Source organism: Plectropomus leopardus, chromosome 9 (assembly GCF_026936395.1).
Source record: "Plectropomus leopardus strain MGB_pleo_1.0 chromosome 9, ASM2693639v1, whole genome shotgun sequence".
NCBI lineage: Eukaryota > Metazoa > Chordata > Actinopteri > Perciformes > Serranidae > Plectropomus > Plectropomus leopardus.
Genome location: NC_142184.1, coordinates 7,586,237 through 7,611,741, shown reverse-complemented (window position 1 = coordinate 7,611,741; position 25,505 = coordinate 7,586,237). Strand labels below are relative to the sequence as shown.

Here is a 25,505-nt window from a genome sequence, read left to right as displayed (position 1 = left end):
GAAACAAAAATCAATCTAAAACTTGGCCATCTATAAAAGGGAAGATATCCCTAGACCCCCTCTATAGAGATCTGGGCTTAGCCTCCAACGTCCTCTAACCCTAGAAACGCCCCTGCTCCTGGTCACCTTTGTCTGCCACCTTACAGTACTTGTTTTAAGTAGTCTGCAGTTTTTCCTAAAGTAAACATTACAGCAGCGTACCCAGCTGATGCCTCGTATGGTCGGTGTTTCCACTGAGGAGCGGTCCGGGAACACTTGGTAATGGTGACTCCGAAACAGATGCATCTTGTCTCAGATCCAAACAAGCGACAAACAACTTTCCCAGTCAGAAGATCTGCACGCAGCGCCTCCAGACATTATTCACAGCACACACCGACCCGCCAGTGCCTCCTCACTGCGCACCGCCGACACACCGCAGCGACGCCGGCGGCTCTGGACTCCGCATTTTGTCCAAGAAAACGCAGACGGGAGTCTCCCTGCATCCAAACCCAAACCCAGACCCAAACCGGGCTGTAACGACAGACGCGTGAGCCTCAGTGAGGACGGAGTGTGTAGTCCTCAGCCATCCCTCCCAGCACAGGCGCACTGCCGGTTTGCGTGTGTGCGCTCTTTGGCTTTGGCAGCGGACTGAAACACGGAGTTATCGGAGAGACAGAGGGAGGGAGGGAGAAAGAGAGAGGGAGAGACAGACAGACAGAGAGAGGGAGAGGAGAGGGAGAGACGGCCTCCTTTGGCATTTTCACCGCCTAATTAATGGCTCTTGATTTATTTAACCCGACATCGATGAACTCTGTGAATTGGAGGGCAGGTGCACTTTGTACATTTTGTCCATTTAAAACATGCCAATGAACAAAAAATGTGTTATTCATCAGCCTTAACCCTTTGAAACCTGAATAAATTGGCTTGATTAATCATTAATTAGTACAATACATGAAAATTACCTTGAAAATTAGTTCAAGAACATAAAATAATTTTCTTAGCTTTTTCAAAAGTAATTCTCCAAATATAGTAATTCATTGCAGTATGTGGAATATTTCTTACCAAGTTGCTCATTGCTTTTTTTTCCTCACGTTTTTGAAAGAAATTGCACCAATTTGTTTCAGGTTCAAAGGTTTGTGTTCTTCCAAAAGGCTCCAGGTTTCAATGAGTTAAACTGTACAAATGTCACCGATTGGCTGTAGCACAGATACGTGTATAAAGTCGTTTATCAAATCCTCACATTCTTTCAGAATTACCAATCTGTCACAATATTTTAAAAATACATTGAAGATAATGTAATTAGTCCATGTCAGCCACAATAGCATGGCAGAAAAGTTGGATGATGATGTTTTTTTTATTGGATAGTTAGGCTAGATTAATGATTTGAAGAATTAATGACTGAATGGATTTGAACATTTAAAAAAACAACAAAGAAACATGGCTGTCCAATAAATGAACATGTTTTAAAGTCAAAATTTTCTGAAGCATTTAACTTAATTTCTTTATAGAAAAATCGCAGAGCCTTATAACAAGTTCATAAAGTAACACTTTTTTAGATGGCCTCCTTGATAATATACCAAAAAGTATCCCGAATGACCTGACTTCACCCATGTTATGAATTTACATCCTTAGCTGAAGTCCACATTCTTACATTCCTAATGATGAAAATCTCAATGAAGCCACACAAACTCTCCAACAGGCTCACGGGATCGTAAACGACCTGCTCAGCAATTCACCTGGCGTTGTAAATTCACAAGCCTAGGTCAAGGTTATTAAAGGAGGCATTGTGTTCCTCGCACGCACTGTATGATGGAGTTTGTTCAGTGCCGTAGTTCAGAGAGCAGCCCACTGGAGCGGCAGAACTGCACACACACTTATCAGGGTGTCCAGCTGTCTGGCTCGACCGAGTCTGCAGGCACATGGACGTGCAGATAAACGCTTTCAAGGGCAGAAAACAGTTTAGGTTGGAGAACGGCACTCGATGTCTCGCGTTCATAGTTTTGTTCAGTTCTAGCTGTCAGTTTGAGGACAGGCGTTTAGCCTTTGCACAGGTGTTAAACTGTTACATACGCATGACCCGGTTTATGGATTCATAAAACTCATTGCTGTGTACAGTGTAGCAGCAGGTGTTATGTTCAGCTGTCGGTGCATCTTGCTGTGTTTCTATGGCCTCAGCTTTATCTGTGTCTCAGGTAGAGCTGGTATTGTTTTAAAAAATCGTAATACAAGTACTAATACCAGTGCTGTTATAGTGATACCGATGGCAAAAGAATACTTCATTTGGTACCTTTTTTTTCTTCTTCATTCGATACCCTCATGTGAGTGGAAGCATTAAATCAGGTAAAATCAGAGGAGAGGTCGGCCGTCGGTTGTTGTCTTTGCAATGTGCTCATGTGCAACTTTTTTCCATTAGTTCTTCGATATTAGTTTGATGTCTCTGGACCAAAGACTGTATATAAAGTTCCACCAAAGTGTAGCTTTTCAGGCGAGATGGCCTCCTGGTGTCTGACTGCAGTATAGGTCATCAAGCCCGCCCCTTTATGTTAGTGAATGGGACATAGGCCTAACCAAAAAATTCAAAGTACACGCCAAATACATTTTTCCAAGAGATGGTTTCTGTCACTGAGGGTAGTTCACAACACCGTTTTTTCAAGTGATCGTTTTTATGATAAGTTCAGTTTTAATGAGAAGTATGGTTTTAATGAGTTATTCAGTTCTACAAAATGGATTTTTCCACCTTGATTGACAGCTGGGGCAGGGGCGTCATCCATCTTTATGAACATCTATGATGACTACCAATATTTGGTCCTAGTCTCTTGCTCAGACCTGATGCCTTTGGTCTGATGTTTCACTGACTTCATTTGTTGTAGTGTAGGAGCAGATGACTTACTTCTCCCAGCTCTGGTGTACGACGTCTTGGTGGGAAACAGAAGGAATTGCCCACGTTCTCCATAGAGGAGGCTTGAACAGTATCTGTGTGAAAATTAACACAAAAAAAGGGAATAATTAGATTCATTTCTTTTGAGAACCAAGAAAGAAACGTGAATGCATTTGCCGTTGCTGTTTCGCAATTATGGCTCAAAGCAACACAAATTCATAAATCTAAAGACTGTCAAACATGGAAAAAAGGACCGTCTATTTAACTTGATTTCTCTGTGCACTTCCAGTTATAACTGTGTCCTGCAGCCTGGACACATTATGCAAGACTTGTTTAAATCCCTGCTATTGTTCCAGTGCAGGGCTACCCTTCCTGTACTGACCTCAATGCCTGAGTCAGTTCGCCACGGCTTTCCACAAGACACACACAGACAAGAACACCCGTTCTTTCCTGCTTCCCGTGCTTCAGTTCGGTTGTTCCTCCAGCTGCAAACATGTCGGAGGGCAACTTTTTGTAGCTGTGCGAAGTTATTAAAAGTCCAGCACCTGTTGCTCCTGTATGCTGCTCCTGTTTTTGACATCACTGCTCCTTTGCTCAGAGCAGCACCTACCATTAGCATGTGTGCTGAGTGAATGCCCAAAGCTTACAGAGCTCAATTCACAACCTCCCCTTCATCTCAAAGGCATAACAGAAACTGCACTTTGAAGCTACTGCAGGCTCATCTACTGCAGTCTCTCCCCAAAAAACAAACTTCTTACCAAGTTCAGACCTCCGAGATGGATCATGAGGATGTTCCTCTCATTGCAGTCCCAAAAACCCGTATTAAAAAAAAAATCAAACAATCAAACCAAAGAGTAAATACTGTTAATACTGATAGGTTTTTAGCGCTCCGGCGAAACTTGTGTGACTCTCTGTCTCTTCCAAATGCCTCACAGGAACTCTACGATGCCAAATTAAGATGTTAGCGATGAAGGAATCTAGTTTTCCTTCTTATGACCTCCTCAGGGAATGTAAACACGATCGTTGAGCTGATAAGGACATTGCAACAGTCTGTTTGATAGTATCTGACAAAGCGACTGTCCTGATTGTCGACAAAGCACTTCACTGAGTAAAAGGGATTTATGGCAGTTTTTTATAATAAAAACAACTTAAAAGGTTTCAGCCACACTACATGGTTGTGATCTCATGGCTGATTTATGAAAAGTAAAGCCAAAAAATTCAAGGATGGTAATTGCTCTGTGGCCCTGAAAGGAGGAGAGATGAAAACATGACATGAAAGCTCATTAACGCCGCTGACCTTGTTTTATGTCCGGAGCGTATTGTACTGTTCAAAAAGCTCCGACTCACAGAGGAGAGATTAAATGAAGGCTGCTGACACCTTGAACTCCTCAGAGACTCGGGTCTCAGGTCAATATGCATTGCATAAAGCTTCACTTTACATGCAAGTCTGGAATTTTGAAAATAAATGCTGCCCTCTATTGAGAACTCAGATGCTTTGCAATCTACATCAAATAGAAAGAAAACCGCAAGCAGATTTACACATAAATCCTAAAGATGTACAGAATTGTTAGTAAGGTTCAGGAAGGCTGAATGCCATTTTTGTCAGTCCTCAAACAAAGTCCTCAATAAAGTGATTTATTGGATTAAGTGTCTTTTTCATTAAAGTAAATGTAATTTATGGTGCTCTTCAGAGTTTCCACAGTCACGGAAAACCTGGAAAACTCTTGGAATTTTTTTGAAATTTTTGTTGTGTATATTTTTTTAAAAAAAAATCTTTAGTGGATAACCTTCCACTTAATATAACATAATGTCAAATTTTCTTTAGCTGTCCATTTAATGTAGCTCAAATATGCGTCAGTGTGACATTTGTTTGCCGTTACGTTTATTTCGTCATTTTCTTCCTGCGTTCTCTCTCTTTCGTCCAGTACTAGCTAGCTGAAATCAAGTTTGAATAGTTTAAATCTGTTATGTCTAAAAACGCCGGACAAGTGGGGCAAGAAAGAAGAAAAATCTCAACTATGAGTCCTTGAAAAGTTTGGAAATTTTGTCCATGAAAATGTGTGGGAAAACCTGGCTGTTGGATTCTTGGTAGACCACCCTGTTAATACAGGTGCGTGCCTGCCTTTGTGTGCGGCAACAAACTGTTTTTGACCATAGTGAAAATGTTATTTTTAAGATTAAATGGCAATAAGTATTGATATATATATATATATATATTTAACCTTTTGGGCTACCTTCTACGCAGCCACCACTGGAATCTAATTCTACAAATAATATGATATCAATAATATTAGTGAAGCCTAATTTTTATTAGCCAGTGTGCAGAAATACAGGGTTTAAATAGACTTAATGGACATTAATGTAATTTTAATTAAACTCTTCTGTACATCCCTTATTATTAGATCATTTAGACTCTACTTACAATTCCCCTTTTAAACAGGAGCCACAAACTGAAAGGGTAAAAAAACAAACTTTATAAATGTCAGTTTTAGTGATGTATGTTTATGTGCTTACATTTTATTACATAACTAAACTCATAATATTTTCCTTGTGTGTTCCTGTCTCTCTCTCGTATTTATTTGTGTGTCTGTGTGTTTCTATTTAGGTCCTCGGGGAATGGGAGTGGGATTTCCTGCAACACATCTACGCCCATGGAATGTGTACTTCGCCAGCCGTCTTTGTTGCGCCTGTCTCGTGGTACATACACACACACACAGACACACACACACACACACACACACACACACAAACACATACACACACACACACACACACCTTTTCCTTCCTGTCCCCTCTCCATATAAAGTGACAGGAAGAGACATATTTTATTCGTTTGACCTCATGTTCAAAATGAGGACTGAAGCAGAAAGTGGAGTGAAAGCATTAAAACAGATGGAGACAATAAACCTCGAACAATAAAAAACGCTCAGCATCGTTCAGTCATCTACCTGCTGCTGCGCAGTCACATGTTGATACTTAAAATTACCAAATTAATTTAGTTATATATAAAAGAAAGCTGTAATAACTGGTGCAATACTTAACTGCCGCAAGACTGTTTTCAGTATCCTAATTTGTTTTCACTTACACTACTCTTAAGTGTATATTTAAAACATGATGCACATATTGTACATATATCTTTATCCTGTTTTTCCCCCACTCTCTGTCTTTTTATATCTATTGTGTTGTACATTGTAGCATATTTTTATATTTCTAAAACTTAACATACTAGTTGTATACATTGTAGTATATGCACATACTTATATATTTTTACATACTAAGCATAATGCACATATTTTAAAATATTTAATATTCTAGTGTTAATGTAGATAATAACAGAATGCACATATAAAAATATTTTACATAGTGTTTACTTTCATACTATTTATTTCAACCCTCTTATAACCCTCTATAAATCAGCGACTGTGTATATGTCACAGTTTCCTCCTGGGGATCAAAAAAGTATTTCTGATTCTGAAAAGACTTAAAAAACTATTTAGATAATAGATTTCTTGTTTTAAAATTTGAAGCTATTAAATTTTTCTGTAAATATCAATAACTCTTTATAAAATCTTGACAAAAATGCATTTTATACTTTGTTGTACATTCTTAAATTTGCGTGACGATCCATGTAAGGTCTATTTTCCATTTGATTAACTTAAATAATTATGCAACAGTATCATAAATCAAACTATATGTCATCCTATTACATCATTTTCAGAAGTGATCAGTAACTCACCACTGGCACACGCTTGTAAGATTCTCAGTTGGTTGGCGTCCTTGCCTTTTGGGTTTTCTGTTTTCCGTTTTCAGCCTTGTTTTTCACATGTCTGAGGATGATTTCTCAGTCATTACTGTTTATGTGAGTTGAGGGGAGTGTTGCTGGACACCGCTTCCTGTATCTTTCTGATTGGCCGTGAAGAGAGTGCCCTCGGGCATGGGCTGAGTGCAGCAGTGTGAGAGTGTGAAGACAGGATCAGCTTTATGCAGCTGCACTGTCTGTCTGTGGTTTAATTTGCTTCTGCTGTATGTAAATGTGGTTTTCATCTCTAGCATCCTTTACTACAACTCCGCTGACAGCTGCAGGAAAGCTTTGAAGTTCAGCGTCAGAGCACAGATTTCAATTTTCTGCATTATTTGTGTTTGATTTATAGTCAGACTGGAAGACATTACTCAGAATACAAAATGTTGCACTTTAATGTTTCCTGCAGAGAAAGTCACTTCCTGTCTGCCCCCAACAAGCCACACTCATGTTTTACTGTGAATTTTCCCTTTGTAGATTTACTTACTGTTTTGCCTTGCAAAATTATGTATCTTTTTTTATATTTGCGTTGATATTTCCGTTTTATGGACCTTTATACTTCTACTGCACTACAATTCAGAAGAGAACTTTGCACTAATACATTTATCTGACAACTTTAGTTACTATTTACTTTGCATAAAGGTATACAAAAGCATGCACATCCAGACGATAAAAACCAGGTCCTGAACAAGATCACGCAAAAGATGGAAAACCAGAGTCTGTACATTAGACTGTGCTCCCATGAACATAGATATTATTATCATCAAAATGACCGAAATGTCACCTCGGTGGTACACTGTTTACTTTGCAGACAAAAACTTTGTGTATAAAACATATGTTGACCATATAAAAAATAAGTTTATATTTTATATGTAAAATACATATAATGTACCAACACTATAGAAAATAGTTCAACAGTTCAACCTTTAGCAACTACAACAGGAAAATGTTAATTACACACAAGCAGAAATAATACAATAGTACAACAATTGCAGGGCTCATTTTGTATCATGAGTACTTTTACTAATACTTTGAAAAACATTTTACTGGTACTACTTGTACTTAAGCAACATTTTCAATTCAAGACTTTTACCTGTAAAGGAGTATTTTCACAATCTGGCTACTTTTACTCAAGTAAATGATCAGAATACTGAATATACTCGTCTTAATTACTGACAGTTTAACACAATAGCTGCATTCTGAATTGCAAACTTAAAAAAAACAAAACACTTTTAGTAGGTACTGCAGCTCTTTCTTACAGAGTACATACTGGTGCATGCAGTATGCAAAAAAAGGACATACTACTTTGTCATAGTATTGCACCCTGAACTCTAAGCTTCTCGCTCATATTTAGCCTGACATAAAAAAACCAAAAAAAAACACCATTTGCCAAGTTTGGCACTGATTGAGATCAACCCGGGGAGCTCTGCTGTTGTTACCTTGCAATGTTTGAAGTTTTAAATTTGAAATGCATTCATTTTGGAGTCTAACATTTTATATTCACAACAGTGAAATTACATATTTATGTCTCTGTCATATCTTCATAGTTATGTCCTTTTGTTGTTGGTTATGTTTCTGAGTATTCTGTTCATATAAACAATTAGTTATCCTATTATTACCATTCGACTCATCATTAGTTGCTTGAATGTGCTGTCATCCCTCATTGCAGCTTCTGACAGCTGTCAGTGAACTGTTAAGCTGTCAGCTGTCTGTGGCTCAGTCGGTGTGACGCATCTTCCGCTGTGCAGAGGATTGTGGGTGAGAATAGCTAGAAGAGCATGCTGGCTTGCATACTGCAAAATGTGAGCAGATGCAGTGGTATTTTTACCATGCTGCATTTGATATACTATGTATTGGGACATACTATTTTTCTCACATACTTAATAGTGTGGCAGCACTGGGGTGGCAGTAGCTCAGTTCATAGGGCCTTGGCTTGAGAACCAGAGGGCTGCTCGGTTCAAGTCCCCATACGGACCAAATATGGAGTATGGACTGGTAGCTTGAGAGGAGCCAGTTTGCCTCCTGGACACTGCCAAAGGGTTCTTGTGCAAAGCGCTGAATTACAAACTGCTCTGCATGTCTGCTCATTGCGCTCTCCAATTGATGCATGTGTATAGTTTCTGTGTGTGCCTGTGTGTATGTAACATGTAAATAACAACAGATGCAAATAACCAGAAAAATGCCAAATATATAAAGCTACTCTTCATGTACTATATTGAAAATAATCTTTTATTGTGTTTTTTTTTCCATCTAAAAACAAAGTGGCATCATGACAAAATAAAATTCTGAAAATTAATGAATATTTGATATTTATAATCAGGACTGATGTTGGTTTAAATATTACCTCAATGAAAATAGAAAACAATATTAATGTATAATATATTTTTAAAGCTTGATTTTGAAAAGCGCATTTTGTGCAAAGAGCGATACAAGTGTGTGTATTATTAAAGTAGGCTCTAAGGGTTAAAGAGGCCCTATTATGCTAATTTTTGGGATCATATTTGTATTTTGGGGGTCTACTAGAATAAAACACATCATGTGTCTCATACTACCCTTCTGTCTGTACTTCTGTCTGAAACATTTTGTCTGAGCTTATGTCCTGCCTCCTGAGATGCATAGTCTGCTCTGATTGGTCAGCTGGCTCTCTCTATTATATTCTATTTGTTACATTATGATATCACTACGTTTCAGAAGTACACACTGAAACTCAAACAAGCTGTTTCAGGCAGCTTTGGAGCAGTGTCTTCTGAGGGAGAGCGAGAGAGTTTGGCACAGATTTTGGGATTTGTTACTTAGGAGACCTTTTACAAGCACAAAAATGCTATGCAAAAAAAGCAGTCCCCCTTTAATTTACACACACACAGAAAGATCATAATAGTTTGGCATCAGAAGTGTTAACCTGCAGTTCCTCTCTGCTCCTGTGGGGGCGCTGTGTTGACGAGTCGGGGGTTTCCTCAGTGCAAAGATATTCTATGTACAAGTGATAGACAACTCTTCAGGAAATTGTTAAAAAACACACCCGAAAAGATTCGTTTTTCTACTCGGAAACACAAACTTATTTTGTATTTTTTAGTGTTGTATGGCAGTAAAGTACATGTACGGACCAGTAAAATTGAAGAAATTGTATCCTAAATCATATATCACGGCATCGTTTGAAGACAGAGATCCGCGCTGATGTTGTTTTCTCGACCACAGCGAGTCATCTTTGCGGTGAGCATCAGATAAACACTTGTGTTGGTATTTTTTTGCTGCCTGTTAGCTTTAAATCCAAATTGTGCCATCGGAGTTGCTGTTTCGCTGTTGGCACACGCTCCTGCTATTATTTAGCTTTTTCTAAAGCTACTTTTGTCGAAAAAGCGTCGGTCTCCCTGGTCGTTCAGCCGAGGAGAGTTTGGTGTTTTCCTGTTCGTTGGTATCAAATGCATTACATAATGTGGCGGTAAGCTGTTGTTAGCTTAATACCGGCCTGTGTTTTTTAAAAAGACGTCTTTTACTCTATCGCTTGTGACAAACATTTGGGGGGAAGTCGTTGTATTTTACAATGGGAGTCAACAGGATTTACATTAGCATCGGATATGCTACATTTGGCACCCTGGTTGGACTTTCGGCTTTCTTCGTCTGGAATATAGCCTACAAACAGCCATGGACGGCGGCCATGGGAGGCCTGTCAGGTATGTTGACACACCTATTATGTTAAATGTTTTGAAAGTGTCTTTATCACATGATAATGCACTCGGGCTGCCTAATCCTTAGACTAGGCCTGCACAGTCAGACACTGTAATCACATCATAGCAAGGTTTTTGTGATATTTTCTGTGTTCTTCGTTAAATGTTCACTGAAATGTTTGCACGTTAAGTGATGTCAGTATTTGTTTGAATTAAAGTTTTGTTCTGTGTTGGCTGGCAGGCAACATATAATTACCCTAAAGTGGGTCACATTTTTGCATATGACCAGATTTGGGGCTTATCCCCTTCTGCAGCATCACTTTTAAAGGGGAACCATTTTCAGACTTAATGTTATTTCTAAGACAATCTATAGTTATTACTAACCCGGAACAACGCCCTCCCAAAATTAAAAAACGGAACTGCTAAAATTCACTGTTGTGATGTCATCAAGTATGAAGTCTGGAGCTGCTCCATAGACAATAAATTGGGAAAAATGCAGATGACACTGAGATCAATCTGATTAATGTTCTGAGTATATTAGTACATTTTCTGTTTCAGAACCAAGATTATTATTATGAACTAATGCTGAAGTAAAAAGTAAGGTGTGTTAAACAGTTTTAGTTAACATACAAATTACACTTTAGACACTGTGTGTTAAACTGTTATATTGGTATGGAAAAAATTGTATTAGAACATCTTTAATTGTGACATTCACTAAGCAGGACATTTTTTGGTTATAAAATCAACTTTTCATCGCTGTCTGGTTGACTAAGTGTGTAATGGAGACAATAAGTAACATCAAACCTATGTGGGCATTTCTGTACTGCACATCTCTGTCACATTTTAACCGCCGTGTTTCGTTCGACAGGAGTTTTGGCTCTCTGGTGTCTCGTCACGCACATCATGTACCTGCAGGACTTCTGGCGCACTTGGCTAAAAGGCCTCAAGTTCTTCATCGGTGTTGGTGTGCTCTTCTCAGTTTTGGCGGTGGCTGCCTTCATCACCTTCCTAACTCTCGCCATCACACATAAGCAATGTAATCCTCTATCTACTGTTCCGAGTTCATTAGTAATATTCAGTAATATAAAACTAGAAGAAAACATTTATTAAGATTCATATGCTTATACACTCAGAGGATTGATTTCCTAATGCATGCATTCATCACTCTGCTGTTTCTGTCCCACAGCTCTGACTGACCCGAGGAGCCTGTATCTCTCCTGTGTGTGGAGCTTCCTCACTCTCAAATGGTCTTTCCTCTTGGCTGTATACTCCTACAGATATCGCCAGGAGTTTGCAGACATCAGCATCCTCAGCGACTTCTAGTCAGTTCTGATTTCATAGACTGTGATGGACTTTTGAAGGGTGTTGAGCTGCCAGCAGGAGCTGGTCAAAGAGCTTTTGTAACAAAGAGGCAGAAAAGCAGATCTGGCTAGATTAAAGAATCACCTGACTTTCACCATATATGGAGTTGCACTTGTCGCACTTGCTTAACAAGCTCTGTATTTGTATTGTTACCTGTTCTCCTACTTTTAATGACCGAGATATATTCCTGTAAGTAGTCATAAGTCTAAACCTCTTAAGACTGGAACTGCTTTTGAAGTAATTGCTTGAGGCTATTAACGGAGAGACATGCTGTGTTTTTTCAGACAGATTTTGTCTTGGGATTGTTTAATCTTAAAACAGCTAATGCACACAAGGAAATCCCCACCATAACAGGCTTTTAATCCAATGATAAAATGTTAAAATGAAAGTGAAAATTCTCCCAGAGCTGAAATCCTCAGAACCAAAACTAAATCCTCCAACCTGAGGCCACTCTGCTGATTGCTCAGTTGACAGTGTTTGTTGGAGTGTGTGAATGTTTGTACCCAGATGAGCTTTTTCATAGTTTTAAACCTCAGAATAATCATATCACCAGACACTCACTGTCTGTGTCTGCAAAGTCGGTCTCTTAGCTCCTTTCATCCTCAATGAAGCAATTTTAGAAACATTTTTCAAAGAAATTCAATCACTGTTACAAATAGTTAAACAGTCATTTAGCTTTTTAAAGAAAGTAGTTATTGAATTTTATTGCTCCCTTCATTCCCTGCTTTTTTCTGGTGAGAACTAAAGAAGAGGCATTCCTGTGGAATTTGTGCTTTTCATCTTTTGCTCCACCAGGGGGAGACTTGCTTTTTTCTGTCAAGAGTCCACTGGAAAATTATGACATTCCTCTGAAAAAAACAAATGAATCTGATAAGTAATTGCACTTTAGTCTTTGATATTGATGCCATTGTTTTGCACACAAATCCTGATACAATGGGAAAAAAAAGAATCATGTTTGACACATGGTCATCTCTGTCTCACCCTTTTAAATGTTGAAATACACTGTTTATATGTATCACTTATTTTACAGGTAATATGATTTCTGTAGGTCAAGTTAAACTAAGCTTTGTATGTGGTTTACCTCCAGCTGTTGCGCATGTCTTCCTTTTACCATAAAATGTGTTTAAATGTTTTTTTTTCCTTTATGAGAGAATGAATGTAAGGATGCTAAATGTATATAGAAACTGAACCCATTAAAGTTGCATTTATTGTTAATTACATCATGTCTCTGGGCTCTGCGCTGAACAGAACCAACAGCATCCTAACAAATCCACATTTTAAGTCTGTGGTTTCCCCACTGTCCCACTGCACAAAACACCCGCTTACACTCTCTTACTTTCGGTTTTTGGATTTATTATGAAGGTTTACAATAAACAGACATTAAAAAACAAAACAAAAAAAGCATACACTAGCTTTGGAAAGGAGTAGAGGTGACATATTTTATGGATATTTCATATTTTGTTAAATGTATAACAATATCGGAACAAGTGATAAACTGAACATTTGACCCAAATGGTAAATGCAATAACCGCAGGAAGTTTGTGTCAAAGGGGAGCAATTTGGATGAATACTGAGCTCCTTGCTTTCTGTGAATATTATGTCAGTGATGAAATTTCATGTATGTTGCAGAAATGTTTTATACAATTCTCTTTCTGTATTATGTATTTATTATATCTTATATTTAACAGTCATACATACTTAATAAGCTTTTCTTTCTTTGACAAATTCTGTGTTTTCCTGGCTGTTGTTCTTTCAACTCTTTGGTTCTTTAACAGCTTGCTTTTCTGTAGGAACAGGTTTTTACGCAGAGTAAAGCCTCTGTGGATGTACGTAGCTTTTGTTCAGGTCTGCACCGTTATCCTGTGAGATTTTTTCAAGCTTCTTCTTTTCATAATAATCTAAACAAACAAACAAAACCTACTTCATTTAGTTTTCTTCACAAAAAATGAATGAAATGCTGACTAACACCCCTTAAAAATAAGGCCTTGTGACCCCCCAAAAAGCTTTGGGGACCGCTAGTGGTGTCGGGACCCCCATTTTGGGATCCAGTGATTGAAGTGAATCAGCTGTACCTGCACGGCTGAAGCTTTCCGTTTCTAAGCTCCACCCTGCAGGCGTAGAGGGTCTGTGGTGAACCTTGATAAGTGATTCAACAAGTGGACAAAACACACATCTGATCCAAATGCCTGCAGTCGTGCTTCAACAATAAGGTACAGAGCTGTTTTTTTTCTCTACGCTTCTGCATGAACTTACACAGAAAGAATCAGTAAACTGACATTGAAATGATTGTGTTACATTCTAGAGGTCATGTGTTGATTTTTAATGATTGAAACAACTAAATTTAAACAGTTTTTCAAGAACTTTTTTTGCCTTAGGTTAATTATGCTTTTTGTTCACAGATAGTTGCTACTTTCCAGATGTTACATCCAAACACTAGTTTTGGCCGTTTGTTTGCTCTCTAAATAGTAAAATGTGCAAAAAAGTGCAGATATTTTTAGATGTAAATTGTCTTAAAAACATTGTCATTTTTTTTCCTACAGCATGCAGACTATGAGACGCAGGGAGTGATCTTGAGCGTGTGCTGTTATTTACCTGGTGTTGAGCAAATATTTTAGCAGTCCACCGACCTGTTGGCTGATCCTTCACCCTTCAAGGTTAGATTAAAGCCTTGCACTTGAGATGTGGCACCTTAATGTAAAACAACGAAAATGCAATCCAAAAATCCTTATGTCCACAACTGTATAAATATCCTTAAATTTGCTGGCAGAGGATTTAAAGCTACAGCTAAAGCTACACAAATCACTTGGAAAAAAAGTAATCAGGTTCCTCCTCCCACTTTTTGTGCTTCTAGTGACATTTGCTAGAATAGAAAACAACCAATCAGAGCTGAGAAGTTTCAATTCGCAGCTGTCGATCACTGCTCATGAACTGCGGTCAAACGAGGCCACGCTGAACATACAGGAATGAAGATTCTGTGTCTGCATCGCCTATTTCTCACCTCAGATGCTTTCAGAATCATATTTTAGTGAACTATTTAGCTGTAAAATGAGAAAATTTGCTCTGGCTGGTGTGTGGTGCTTACCCTGCATTCACATGATGTCAGAATAATTGAAAAAAAATATTTTCAGACTGGCAAAATCTACGTGAAAGCCTTCTTGGAGAGCCTGCAAAAAATATTGGTATGAAAAAATGCAGAAACATGGAAGACAAAAGTCAATGTTCAAGTGATAATACATACTTTTTTATTAATTCACGCATTGCGTGTCAGTTTTTTGCTAAGATATTAGGTTGTAAATGTTAGTTGCTGTCCATGTAGAGGGACCTAGATCATTTGGAAAAATATTGATTGGCATCAGTCAGGTGAGGCCATGTTTTAGGTGTTTTATGGAATATTCTAGTGCAGAAACAAGTCGGGGACAAAATCAACTCAAACTGTTACCAACGTGTTGTACGACACTGTACCAACACTGAACAATAACATACAGCGTATCTTTGTAGCGTCAATTTTGTTTTCACATTACAACGTACAGCTCATGAAAACACCAAAGTTGCAAGATTGACCTTCAGAGGAGCACGTGAATGCAGCATTTTTATTGTGCTTCCTCTCTGTTAAACTCCCTCTCTCACATCTCCTGCACCAAGTCTTGTGATTTTACAGGTTACTCAGATGGTTGCATATTTGTTATTTGTATTTTTCTCAGTGCACTGCTATTTACCCAGTGTGGTTGTCTTTAGATGCACAGAATCTTGATTAATATTTGATCAGTGCTGCCTCGTTTGACAGTTTGACCGCAGTTCACGAACAATGATTGACAGCTGCGTTAGAGACTCCTCGGCTCTGACTGCTTGTTTATGTGTGTTAATACCATAATAAACAATACAAGGAGGCAGAGAAACATGATTGATCTTATCTACCACTGTCAGGATATAGTGACAGTTTCAGTAAATATGACAAATGTTATTTTTATTAAAGTCACCAACTCCATCTTTAACATTGAAGTTCTGTTTTTGTGACTGAAAAAATCAAATGTGGTAACTTGTTTCAAGCATGTTTTGTTAAATTAAACCTATATCGATCCTGCTTTGACTTAAATAATGATTAGTTTTAGTAAATGGTAATTCCTTGACATAATGTTAGTGAGAACTTTTTATGGTCTAAATGTGTTTCAATATGCTTTAACAGCCATGCACCAGGACCGCCCACGCTATGTGATTGACAGGCCGGCATATAACCTCCCAGACTTTGACAGAGAGTTTGACAAGAAGAGTCGACAATTCCCAGTCGGAGAGAAAGTGAAGAAACTCTTCAGGTACAGAATTGCAATCTCGCCGCACAGTCAACACGAACTACATGTCTCCCCATCACACAAACTCTACCTCTGACAAGCTTTGTGTTGTGATCAAACAGTGGAGAGCCCTGTAGCAATGACTCAATATAAAGTTTAGACATGTGTTATGGGCTTTTTGAAAGTAACAACCAGAAAACTCGAGCTCTTCAAAGAGTTTCCCTTGTTTGTTTCTGTCAGATGCTCTGCGCTGAGACTGAAGGGCTTGTTATTCAGACATCTGCCAGTACTGAGCTGGCTCCCCAAGTACAAAGCGAAAGAAAACCTGCTGTGTGATGTCATCAGCGGGGTCAGCGCCGGCACCATTCAGGTTCCCCAAGGTCAGTCAAAACTCTCCTCTGTCTGATGCTTCTGTATATTACCCACTGACTGAAGCTCGTTGCAGTAGATTTGGCTGCAGCTTGTTTGTATTTTTATGCCTCCGTGCAAACAACAGCCGTGGCCAGAGGCATTATGTTTTCGGGTCGTCCATCTGCCTATCTGTCCGTCCCGTTCTTGCAAATGCGATATCTCAAGAACACCTTTAGTGAGTTTCTTTGAATTTGGCACAAACACCCACTTGGAATCAAGAAATAACTGATTAGAATTCGGTGGTCAAAGGTCAAGGTCACTGAGACCTCACAAAATGTGCTTTTGGTCATAATTCAAGAATTCATATGCTAATCATGACAAAAAATCAATTCCACAAAAATACACTTAATACCTTTCACTAAATTCCTTCAAGGTAGAAGCTGACAGATTTATCATTTTGGCCAATTAATCTGTGTCGATATCACTGTCGTTTGTGGGGGGGCACTTGGTCAGATACTGAATTGATGTGTGTAAGGCATCCATGTTTTCACAGACATGGATGTAAACTGTAAGTGCAACTTGACTTGTTCATGGAGGCATGCAATCTCGAGGCAGTTCTAGTTCTATATGTTGTCATGATTTATATGACAGTTATAAAAAAGGTTTCTGTTCTTTCCAGGCATGGCATTTGCCCTTCTGGCAAACCTCCCTCCTGTCAACGGTCTCTATTCCTCTTTCTTCCCCCTCATCCCGTATTTCTTCATGGGCACTGCTCACCAGATGGTTCCAGGTAAATCAGAGTGATTTATCTACAGCGATTTCATATGATGACAGTGATAAGTTGCCTGAGCTGCACAGTGCAGATGAGCTGCACTCAGCCCGACCCTGCCCAGTTTGCAGAATGGCAAAGAAAATAGATGTGACACGCTACTTTCTACGTCTAGGTACGTTTGCTGTCCTCAGCATTATGGTGGGAATCGTGTGTCTTAGGCTGGCGCCAGAGTCGGACTTCAGTCATTTCAATGCCACTCTTAACACTTCAGTAGTGGACACAGATTTGATGAACGATGTTCGTCTTGGAATATCTGGAACCCTGGCCTGCCTCACTGCAATCATACAGGTATTTACATCAATAAAAACTCAGCCTTTTAATGAGAAGAAATGAAAGATGTGAGGTACAATTTAATGTTAAAGTGAAACACAGAGCTGTTTATGTCTTTGCAGATTGGCCTTGGCTTCATGCAGTTTGGGTTTGTAGCCATCTATCTGTCAGAATCTTTCGTCAGAGGCTTCATGACGGCTGCAGGATTGCAGATCCTCATCTCAGTGCTGAAGTACATCTTTGGCATCAAAGTGCCACCTTATAGTGGACCGCTGGCCGTTATATATGTAAGTGATTCCCCGTACTGTGTTCAATAAACATCAAGAAACTTTGGTAGTAAGATTTTTTTTATTTAAAGATGTAATTTCGATTCTTTTTTACAGACTCTTGTAGATATTATATGCGGCCTTCCTGATACCAACATAGCCTCGTTAATATTCGCTCTGGTCAGCAGCGTCGCTCTGATAGTGGTGAAGGAGCTCAGTGCACGCTACCGCCACAAGCTGCCCTTCCCCATTCCTATGGAGATCATTATTGTAAGTAACTTTTTGCAATTTGTCTGCGAACTCAAATATGGAAGAGTGAGAAGAAATGAAAGGAGAAAGTGTTTTTTGTTTTTTTAATTTTATCTGCATCACAAGAATAAAGTTGAATTTAGTATTAGCAGCAGGCATAGGCAGGCGCAAATGGCTTGCTGCAAAATATCTTGTAAGAATAAATTAGTGAAATAATAGTTAAGAATCAGTTTTAGAAACAAGGAAATTATTTCTCTTACATAAAGACAGTGTGATAGTATAACTTTGAGGAGATTGTGTCAAAAATGGAATCATGTCAGGAAAGAATCACAGAGACTTGGAAGAGGTAGTCACGTTCGTGCAAAAATAAAATGCTGGTAATGGACAGATGCAAGGGTGTTAATGCATTCAATACAGAAAACACAATTTGATAAATAGGCCAATGGAGTTGAGTTTATTCGCAACATTTCAACTTTTTTTTAAAATGCAAAATAAAAAAAACTTCTTCCTCTCATCTTTTTCCCTTCATGCCTCACAGCAATAGTCCTCATACACAACAGCATGCTTCCTCAGTGTTTGTTTCATTTCATGAAGCATTTCTAGATTTATGACAGTTTAAGGTTTATTCTCTTCTCGTTGTGCACAGGTGGTGGTGGCCACAGCCATCTCAGGCCCTCTGCATCTCCCTGAAATCTATCACATGGACATTGTGGGAAAGATTCCTTTGGGGTAAAGCCTGCATTAGCATCAGTGGTTGCTTCAGTGATTAAAATTACTCATGCAGTCCATTTTTTATCATCCAATTTAGAGTTATTTCTTGTCTCTATTTTCCAGATTCCCTGCACCAATCCTGCCAACAGTGAGTCAGTGGGAAGACATGTTGAGCACAGCTTTCTCTCTGGCAATTGTTGGGTATGTCATCAACCTGGCCATGGGCAGGACACTGGCAGCCAAGCATGGCTATGACGTGGATCCCAACCAGGTAGAGAAACTGTATATTTTGTTCAACATTAAGTACATCATTACATTTTGTAAATGCCGATCCAATCCAATGAAACTTTATACATAGAGCACCTTTCATACAATCATACAGCCCAAAGTTCAGTTCAGTTCAGTTCAACTCAACGCAACGCAACGCAACGCAATGCAATTCAAATTTAATGCAAATTGAATGCAATTTAGTTCGGTTCAATTTTATTATTTGTCCCAGAGGGCAGTTTGTGTTGCAGCAAGTGTAAAAACATTGTAAAACCCATAAAGCACAAACAATATGACACTGAAAAATACATCAGATGTTATTAATCTCTACATAACTTGCAGCTTTACATATTCAGTCTCCATAGGAGCAGATTAATTAGTGTCCATCATAACTCCATAGTGCCAATAATAATTCAGTGAGTGCTAAATATGACAACATTTCCTAATAATGTAACCATTACCAATGTAGTATACATCACCATCAACAGGTCATGACAGTCACTATAATGCAGCAACAGGACCGGTACCATTAAGGCAGATGCTGCAGTATAGCTCACAGCTACAATATGTACTGTTAAGTGCTACACATAGCAAGATTAAACAGCAGGGAAAAACGTAACAAGTAAAAATTACTAAAGGAAAAACAAAATGTTTAAAATAGATAAAAGTAAAAAAATAAATTAACACAAAGTATGAAAATAATAAAAAAATAAAAAAGGCCAAATATAACTCGAAAACTGGGCAACAAATGATAAGATACAAGCCAAGGCAGACTATTTCATAGACTTGGGCCTCTTAGCTAAATACTGACCACATGCATGTTCTTGTGTAGGAGATGTTGGCTCTTGGCTGCAGCAATTTCCTCGGGTCCTTCTTTAAGATCCATGTGATCTGCTGCGCGCTGTCTGTAACCCTGGCTGTGGACAATGCTGGTGGAACATCACAGGTGAGCGCTGTGTTACCAATTAAAATACTGTAACTTTAACAGAGGTCAAGTATTGCGTGCAGTTTCACAAAGTGCAATTTAATTAAACATAGTATGCACTGCAAGAAAAGAGCATCTCAAACTGCTCACTACTGCCCTTTGTTTTCATAGTTTGCCAGTCTGTGTGTGATGCTGGTCGTTATGGTTACCATGCTTGCATTGGGAGCCTTTCTGAAACCACTTCCAAAAGTAGGTGAACAAATGAGAATCATACTTGAAAAAAATAGACCAAAATTGAAGTAGAGCCAAGAGAAAAATCCAGGCGTGATTAGTGACCTGCGTTTTTGTTTCCACAGTCAGTGCTTGGAGCCTTGATTGCAGTCAACTTGAAGAACACGCTCCTACAACTCTCTGATCCCTATTATTTGTGGAAGAAGAGCAAATTGGACTGCGTATGTCAGACACTTGCATGCAATATTGCAGCACAATGTGATGTCCTTTTTTTGGTCCATATTTTATCTCATTCTATTGTTCTCTCTCTTCCAGTGTGTGTGGGTTGTGTCGTTCTTGGCTACGTTCTTTCTCAGCTTGCCTTATGGAGTCGCTATCGGAGTGGGCTTCTCCATTCTGGTAGTGATATTCAAGACACAGTTGTGAGTAAATGCTCATTTTTTTTTCAACCATTTTTTTTTAACCATTTTTTTAAAAAAAAAGACACAATGTAGCCGAATTTAAAGTGTGTATCAATGTGTTATTAATTTAATAATGTGTTCCTCCTAGTCGTAATGGTTCAGCTGTGGCTCAAATTATGGATACAGACATCTACAAAAACCCAAAGGTGTACAGTAAGGTATGAAAAATAAATAATTGTGTATTTTTGTCATTAAACATAATGTAAGAGGACCTGCATCTAATCTTTTTGTATCATCTCCACAGGTCATGTCAATAACAGGTGTGAAAATAGTGAACTACTGCTCACCACTTTATTTTGCAAATGCTGAAATATTTCGCCAGAGGGTCATCAAAAAGGTACGGTGAGAAAATATGTTGTCATTCATGGTTACAAATATATGGTACATGGGTGTTTCTATCTAGGCATGTTTGTGTCTAGACTGGACTGGACCCCAGCAAACTTATCTTGGCAAAGAGGAAGTTCTTAAAGAAAGAACAGAAGGAAAAAGAGAAAGAAGAAAAGAAGGACATGGAGACACGAAAGAGGAAACCCAGCTCTTTGGTTAACATGAAAGCTCAGGTGGGATCAAGTTTATATCATGAAAAGTTTAACTGAGCAGCTCATAACCAGAAATAAACCCTTTTATGGGTTCAGTTACGTTACAAATATAAGAAATACACCCTGCGACCTTCTCTTTACACCCTCCTCTGTGTTTTTCCTCTAAATCTAGACCATATCTCAGCTTGAACTGCAAAATGACTTTGATATGAGCGATGGCAGTGCCAGCAAACCCGAACCTCCCACCAGCTATGTCAACTTCCGCTGCAGTGACATTGAGCTGGGTGAGCAGGCGCCTGACCAGGAGCCGGCCAGTCCCTCCGCTGTCACACTGGAGTCCCAGCCCATGCCTTTCCACACCCTCATCCTGGACTTGGCAGGAGTCTGCTTCATAGACCTCATGGGCATCAAAGTGTTGATAAAGGTTATAATCTTTTTTTTTTTTTTCGCAGTACTTGATTCACTCCCAGAACAAGTGGTTTTGTATTGAATGTATACTGATTTTTTTACAGTTACTGAATGGTTCTTTGTAAGCATGACAAGACACTATAAGATCATAGAAGAAGTCTCAATCTAATTAGATAACAATTATCACCACAACAACAACATTTATTTTACTTTTAACAGCTATACATATGTAGTATGTAAATAATTTTACACATGCAATGTTGGTAAAATGCAGTATAAACCGGACAGCATGCAGCCTCATCAGCTTATTTTTATTGCTAATCATAGCTAGCATTTACATTAGCTCTGCTGCTGTCCTAAAATAAAACATCTTTTATAAACACTACGAAAAGCACACCCATGGAGCGGTTATATGTTGCTATACTTACAATATACTGCATGGCGACGAGCCTAGCTTATTTAAATTGCATGGACTGTACAGGGAACTTGAAATTTTCACATTTAATTAACATAAAATGCGTTCATAAATATGGTAATGAAGTACACAACACAAACATAAAAAGTTCCATTTTCATACAAATCTTTTTTGACAAAACACTCTTTGATTTGGCACATTGAATCCAGATGTTCCTTATAAAATCTGCATTTATTAAAAGGATTTTTAAGTATCTGTATACACATGAATAGTTATTCTAACATGTTTACGAACAGTCCTCTTTCTTCTTTCCCCACACAGATGAACTCAAGCTACTCAATGCTGGGCATTAAACTATACCTGGCTAATGTTCAAGGTAAAATCTTTAAAAGACTTAAGTGCATTTCACACTCGTTGGCTCTACTGAGCAGTTGGCATGGAAACAGAAACCTAGTCATTCATTTAACATTGAGTCCATAACGTCTGTGAAGGACACCGTTAGAAAGGGCGTACAATTGTAAGTCCGAGATTAAATACCTACACACCTGTGACATCTGTTTCCAAAAGATAAAGATAGTGGTGGTCCAAAGTAATTGTAATTTGCTGTGAACGATTACCTTTAAGCATCAAATCACTGTTCTTTTCTTAACGAATAAAGTTTTATTTCTCTTCATACACCACAGGGATGTTGAAGCAAAATCATTTTTTTCACTCTGCTCAAATCCTTTGTAATATTTGTTGTCTTGCCGGCTGCAGCTCAGGTGTATGAAGAACTGGAGGTCGGAGGAGCTTTTGATGACGGCAATATTGCCCGCAGTAATCTCTTCCTTTCGGTCCACGATGCCATTGTGTTTGCTCAGCAGACCTCAGGAGAGAGGCGAGTCTCCCCAAAGGTAGGCCCCCACTGTATAAAATAACCTTATCATCCAAATCCTTTTCATAACATCACATGCAAACACCTGCTGTTCAAAGGTTCTAAGGTTAGGGATACAGGGAGAGATTAGGAGGAGTCGAAAAGCAAGATTTGTTGTGTAAGTACCAAATTCCTCTTTTAGCACAGCTTTTGTCACCTTATCTGGTTCAACAAGGGTAAACAGAAATATCACACAGGTTTTTGAGACATATAAAGTGCTACAGCAAACAAAGTTGTAAGTTACACCAAGGTCATGCTGCATATGATTCGCAGTGTGCCTGATTTTGTCTCCTCGTACTGCCTGATAAACACGGGCAGCTTTTTAAACATCTGTCAGGACATTCCTTTTCTTTAGCAGGATTTAAAGCACAGTTGATATCGATACAATAATGCAAACTTTACCATTATTAATTCACAATTAGTTAAGATGTTATGCATGTGCTGCCAGTCAAACTGTCAAAAACCCTTGAAATAAAGCTTCTCTTTAAAAACTGTAACCCTATAGTACGTGATAACTTAAAAGATCACTTTAGATCACTAAAATAAATGTTGGCATTGTCAATTTTTGCAAACCATGGACTGTTACATCTGCACGTTTCATATGTAACAGATATGTTGAAATTTTACGTTTCTTTATGTTTCAGTTATCAATTTTATGTTGTGACAACAATGTGGTTATAGATTTAGGCACAAAAACTGCTGGGTTAGGGTCTGGAAATCATGTTTGGGCATATAATACTCAGTTTAGATGCTGCAAACATGGCTGGAAATGTCCCTATCTCTTGTAAAAATTTCCTCGCTTTTGTTGTAATGAACAAGCCTCGAAATGTCCTGACCTCTCATTTAAAAAACAAAAACAACAAAAAACTAAACATTTTTCTTACTACAAACACGGCTGGAAATGTCTCCACATCTCATTTAAAAAAAATACCTGATTTGAATGCTTCAAACATAGGTGGAAATGTCCCAACCTCCCGTTGAAATATACCCAATTTTGTTGCTACAAACATGGCTGGAAATGTCCCAGCCTCTTGATAAAACATATCAGCTTCTGTCACTACAAACACAGCTGGAAATGTCCAGACCCCTGGTTAAAATATACCAGCTTTGTAGCGACGAACATGACTTGGAATATTCTGACGTTTTGTTAAAAAATATCCTGTTTTGTTGCTACAAATACGGCTGGAAATGTCCTAATCTCTTGTTAAAATTTTCCCTGCTGTTTTTGCTACGAACAGCTGGAGATGTCCCGACATCTCGTCAAAAAAAATTCCGGTTTGGTTGCCACAAACACAACTTGAAATTTTCTTACCGCTCATTAAAAAAATACCAGGTTTGGGTTCAATTCTGACCCGTGGCCCTGTGCTTGTATGCCCCCCCCCCTCACCTTCCTGCCTATAGAAATATAGGCTATATATATATATATATATCTATTTGCAGAAGTGTACAATGTCAGCATTTTATTCTGGCGAGTGAATATCTGTATGTATTCCACTGCTGCAACACCAGCATTATTGCAGAGGGAGCAAAGCAATTTTAGTGTTTGCTTTTATGCCTGTTTGACTTTAAATATGTACATTCACTTTGTTGGCTGCAGGCAGAGAGAGCGAGACAGGAACTCGCCTTTAACATTAATGAGGAGAAGGATCTGGAGCAGGTATGCACTAGTTTGCCCATACAAGCTGATACAAAACAACAGTTTCTCCCACTTACTTTTATTCACCATGGTGCCATTACTCCTTATCTAACAGGAGTTTTACTTTTACAGGAAATGTTTTGAGCACCTACTGCTGCAGTGAGGATGAGCAGAATAAACATGCCAAAGATGCAAACGGTAATCTTCAGTGCCGTGTGTGTAATATATGGGAATGTATTGTTGCAAAATGCTTTCTGTACTTGATCTTGTATCTCTTTGCTGAATACAAGTAATCTAAATACAATGTTTTACTTTGTGGTTCAAGATTCAAGAACTTTATTGTCATTATGCAAACACAGAAACATTGCATTATCCTATAAAAATCAAATATAATGTGCTCACTCCCAATATAAATGATAGAAAAGGGTGCTGAATTCTCAAAAACAATCAAAATGGGACAGCACTCCAATTTGAATATATTCTATTGCTACACGAATGTTTCGGGCCAGACGCCCTTCTTCAGCGTGTGTATTGGCAATAACCTTTTGAAGTCTTCCCAGGTGTAATTGATTATATTCACAAATGTGAACAGCATGATACATCCCAGCAGGGGGAGCCAAAAAATGTTTAAGATTTTTTAAGGATTTTTACCAGAGGTAGAATCACAGTAATATTATGAAAATAAATGCAACAAAGATAATCATACTAGTAATAATGATAACGCTAAAAAAAAGCATCATCCTGAAAATATGAATGTAAGAGATAATGAATATTCAACGCTAAAATCTAACCAATATAAGTACAAAATATAAGCAATATTAAGTTTAAAACATATATCAGTAATCAGTACTTGACTCTGCTGACAGGGGGCGGTACACACCAGTGCAAGAGCCCCCAATAACAGGTCGACACTGAGCAGATAAGGAGGGAAACTGAGGCTGTGAGTTCGCCCACCCCTCACAATAACTGCGGAGTGAACCTGCTGACTGCGCAGTCATACAGAAGTGGTCCTGTAATTAACTGAGAGCGTGCACGGCCACAGCTGTGAGGTATAGCCAGCTG

The 25,505-nt window shown here is 38.6% G+C and overlaps 3 protein-coding genes and 1 long non-coding RNA gene across 4 annotated transcripts in view; 3 read left to right on the top strand and 1 right to left on the bottom strand.

The window, feature by feature from the left end:
* The window catches only part of rapgef3 (Rap guanine nucleotide exchange factor (GEF) 3), a 29,995-nt gene extending 29,359 nt beyond the window's left edge, over positions 1-636 (bottom strand). The window contains exon 1 of the mRNA XM_042491169.2: positions 202-636. Within this exon, the coding sequence (XP_042347103.1) occupies positions 202-285 (84 nt within the window). The 5' untranslated portion in view covers positions 286-636. The remainder of the gene's footprint in view (positions 1-201) is intronic.
* The window catches only part of LOC148188672 (uncharacterized), a 99,375-nt gene that overhangs the window by 7,616 nt on the left and 66,254 nt on the right, over positions 1-25,505 (top strand). The window contains exon 2 of the long non-coding RNA XR_015777416.1: positions 5,463-5,554. This is a non-coding gene — a long non-coding RNA (uncharacterized LOC148188672). The remainder of the gene's footprint in view (positions 1-5,462; positions 5,555-25,505) is intronic.
* slc48a1a (solute carrier family 48 member 1a) lies at positions 9,824-12,901 on the top strand. The gene is made up of 3 exons (XM_042491798.2): positions 9,824-10,327; positions 11,190-11,357; positions 11,508-12,901. Exons 1-3 carry the CDS (start codon positions 10,198-10,200, stop codon positions 11,642-11,644), a joined length of 435 nt encoding a protein of 144 aa, XP_042347732.1. The 5' UTR covers positions 9,824-10,197; the 3' UTR covers positions 11,645-12,901.
* On the top strand, positions 13,860-24,767 carry LOC121946491 (solute carrier family 26 member 9-like). Its single transcript, XM_088081456.1, has 22 exons — positions 13,860-13,893; positions 14,224-14,337; positions 15,867-15,993; positions 16,210-16,349; positions 17,000-17,110; positions 17,265-17,440; positions 17,545-17,709; positions 17,806-17,958; positions 18,584-18,666; positions 18,772-18,919; positions 19,748-19,861; positions 20,012-20,089; positions 20,197-20,292; positions 20,387-20,493; positions 20,621-20,690; positions 20,777-20,869; positions 20,952-21,092; positions 21,244-21,495; positions 22,216-22,270; positions 22,651-22,787; positions 24,405-24,464; positions 24,576-24,767. The coding sequence occupies exons 3-22, from the start codon at positions 15,869-15,871 to the stop codon at positions 24,585-24,587; spliced, it is 2,316 nt and encodes a 771-aa protein (XP_087937582.1). The 5' UTR covers positions 13,860-13,893; positions 14,224-14,337; positions 15,867-15,868; the 3' UTR covers positions 24,588-24,767.

Bases quoted from the DNA above. Each gene is read 5' to 3' on its own strand.
- slc48a1a (XM_042491798.2), top strand. From the start codon at position 10,198: ATGGGAGTCAACAGGATTTACATTAGCATCGGATATGCTACATTTGGC. The intron at 10,328-11,189 runs GTATGTTGACAC...TTCGTTCGACAG, and splicing joins GGCCATGGGAGGCCTGTCAG to GAGTTTTGGCTCTCTGGTGT. The intron at 11,358-11,507 runs GTAATCCTCTAT...TCTGTCCCACAG, and splicing joins CGCCATCACACATAAGCAAT to CTCTGACTGACCCGAGGAGC.
- LOC121946491 (XM_088081456.1), top strand. From the start codon at position 15,869: ATGCACCAGGACCGCCCACGCTATGTGATTGACAGGCCGGCATATAAC. The intron at 17,441-17,544 runs GTATTTACATCA...ATGTCTTTGCAG, and splicing joins GCCTCACTGCAATCATACAG to ATTGGCCTTGGCTTCATGCA. The intron at 22,788-24,404 runs GTAGGCCCCCAC...TGTTGGCTGCAG, and splicing joins AGAGGCGAGTCTCCCCAAAG to GCAGAGAGAGCGAGACAGGA.